At 36.6% G+C, this 2500-nt stretch overlaps 1 protein-coding gene across 4 annotated transcripts in view; it reads left to right on the top strand.

Moving 5' to 3' along the window:
- Positions 1-2500, top strand: part of LOC125034850 — an 89061-nt gene that overhangs the window by 67503 nt on the left and 19058 nt on the right. For 3 of the 4 annotated variants that reach the window (XM_047626879.1, XM_047626881.1, XM_047626882.1), the window contains one exon: positions 1-20. This exon is cut by the window's left edge and continues 110 nt beyond it. The exons of the other annotated variant lie outside the window; for it this stretch is intronic. In XM_047626879.1, the coding sequence (XP_047482835.1) occupies positions 1-20 (20 nt within the window). The remainder of the gene's footprint in view (positions 21-2500) is intronic. 4 annotated transcript variants of the gene reach the window in all.

Genomic DNA, 2500 nt, shown 5'->3' on the forward strand with positions numbered 1-2500 from the left:
TGACCACCTGGTAGAAGCAGGTAAAAATTTCCGGACTCCTGGTGGACGAAATGCGATCTTTTGTTCGCATTTTTTTTTTTTTTTTTTTTTTTTTTTTTTTTCAATTCGGTGTTGTTGTTTTTTTTTCTTTTCTCTGTCTTTTGTAGATTTATATACCTTTTTTTTTTCTTTTTTAGTGCAGCAAATTTTTTTTTTTGTGCTGCGAAGTTGTTGTTTTTTATTATGGAAGATATTGGCATTTAGATGGCGATGAAAAGGACATTTTACAGATATATAAGAATATTATCTTCAGAAAAATCTTGTTTATTGTTATAAATATGCGTTTAATTTTTTCGAACTTTCTTTTCCTTTCTTGTTCTTCCTCACTTTCACTGGCTTTTTTTTTTGGGTATTTCAGGTAAGTTGGCCTTTTTAAATGTAAAATCAGCAGTTCTGTGAATGTTAACAAATAAGTAAATATTGTGGTGTCTGTAAAAGTAAGAAATATATGGAAAACACACACACACACACACACACACACACACACACACACACACACACACACACACACACACACACACACACACACACACACACACACACACACACGCATACAGATACAAACGGACACAGACATGGACATGGACACACACACACACACACACACACACACACACACACACACACACACACACACACACACACACACACACACACACACACACACACACGGACGCACACACACGCACACGCGGACAGGCACACACACGGACGCACACTCCCCACACACTCACTTTCATTGCTATTGTTACTACTACTGTGTTATGAATATTACTGGAAGGTTATTTCATTATTTCTTGTTGTAAGTATGATTTTATTTTTACATTTACATAAATAATTTCTATATTGCTTTGTAATATTTGTTGTTTATATATAGATATCCATTTTCAGATTTCAGATTTTCGTTGAAATGTTTTTCCACATGTTCCTTTTAATGGCAATAGCTAAATAGTTGATTTATATCATTACCTTCACTGTCAAATTTTACCTTATCATCATCAAGGGGAGCAAGACTACCATTATCTCTGCTACCACCTACCAGCTATCACCTATGACCTACCAGCTATGACCTATCAGCTATCTCCTATGACCTACCAGCTATCACCTATGACCTGCCAGTAATCACCTACGACCTACCAGCAATGACCTACCAGCAATGACCTACCAGCTATCACCTATGACCTGCCAGCTATGATCTATCAGCTATCACCTACCAGCTTACCACTTACCTACTTTCCAATTATCACCTACCACCGATCACCTGTCACCTGTCACCTACCACCTACCACCTACCACCTACCACCTACCACCTATCACCTACCACCTATCACCTATCACCTATCACCTATCACCTACCAGCTACCACCTACCACCTATCACCTATCACCTATCACCTACCACCTACCACCTACCACCTACCACCTACCACCTATCACCTACCACCTATCACCTACATCCTACCACCTATCACCTACCACCTACCACCTACCACCTATTACCTATTGCCTACCACCTATCACCTATCACCTACCACCTATCACCTATCACCTATCACCTACCACTTACCACCTATCACCTATCACCTATCACCTATCACCTATCACCTATCACCTACCACCTACCACCTACCACCTATTACCTACCACCTACCACCTACCACCTATCATCTATCGCCTACCACCTACCACCTATCACCACCTGCTATCACAACCACAACCAATATTACAATTTCTGTGTTATCATCATCATTGTTAATTTTGCATCCTTATGTATTCACTGTAAAACAAACAAAATGCATTTAACCTCATATGATATGAACAAAGTGCATATGAGAAGGAAATTTGACAGAAAAAATTGTCATGGATTTAATGAATCATAGTTATTCATTCGGTATATATATCAGGGATGGTGGGGAGTTAGAATTAAAAAATGATAATGATTCGCATTCATAAATAGAAATGGCAGTTTGATAAAGTGAAAGTTATACTTGCAGGTTACATTGTTTTTAGATTGGTATATAAACTCATGTCTAATCACATAGTATGAACTCTTTAGCACAAATTTAGTATATATCATATAACTTTTATTTTGTACCTTTTCTTTCCCTTTCAGAATATCCATAGTCTGTTGTATTATATTACTATATATGCCTATATTATAAAAATTAATGAGCTGTGTTAATGAATGTATCATTTTTCTCACCCTTTTAAAATCCTAAACATGGTATATACAGATTTTGCAGAACGGGATATGTATTTTTTGTATATAGAGTATGTGGTGGGCAGTTGACATCCAGTTGGGTAATAAAACTATAAACCTGTATTTTGTACATTTTTGGTTAAAAATAACCATGGAGGCTTTTCAATGGATAATGATATAGTGTATGTATGTTTGAGACAGTTTTGCAATTTTACAGAAGAGAACAGAAAGATGATCAGTGGTGTTCAAAATTTATATAATT

This window comes from Penaeus chinensis, chromosome 18 (genome assembly GCF_019202785.1).
Source record: "Penaeus chinensis breed Huanghai No. 1 chromosome 18, ASM1920278v2, whole genome shotgun sequence".
Classification (NCBI taxonomy): domain Eukaryota; kingdom Metazoa; phylum Arthropoda; class Malacostraca; order Decapoda; family Penaeidae; genus Penaeus; species Penaeus chinensis.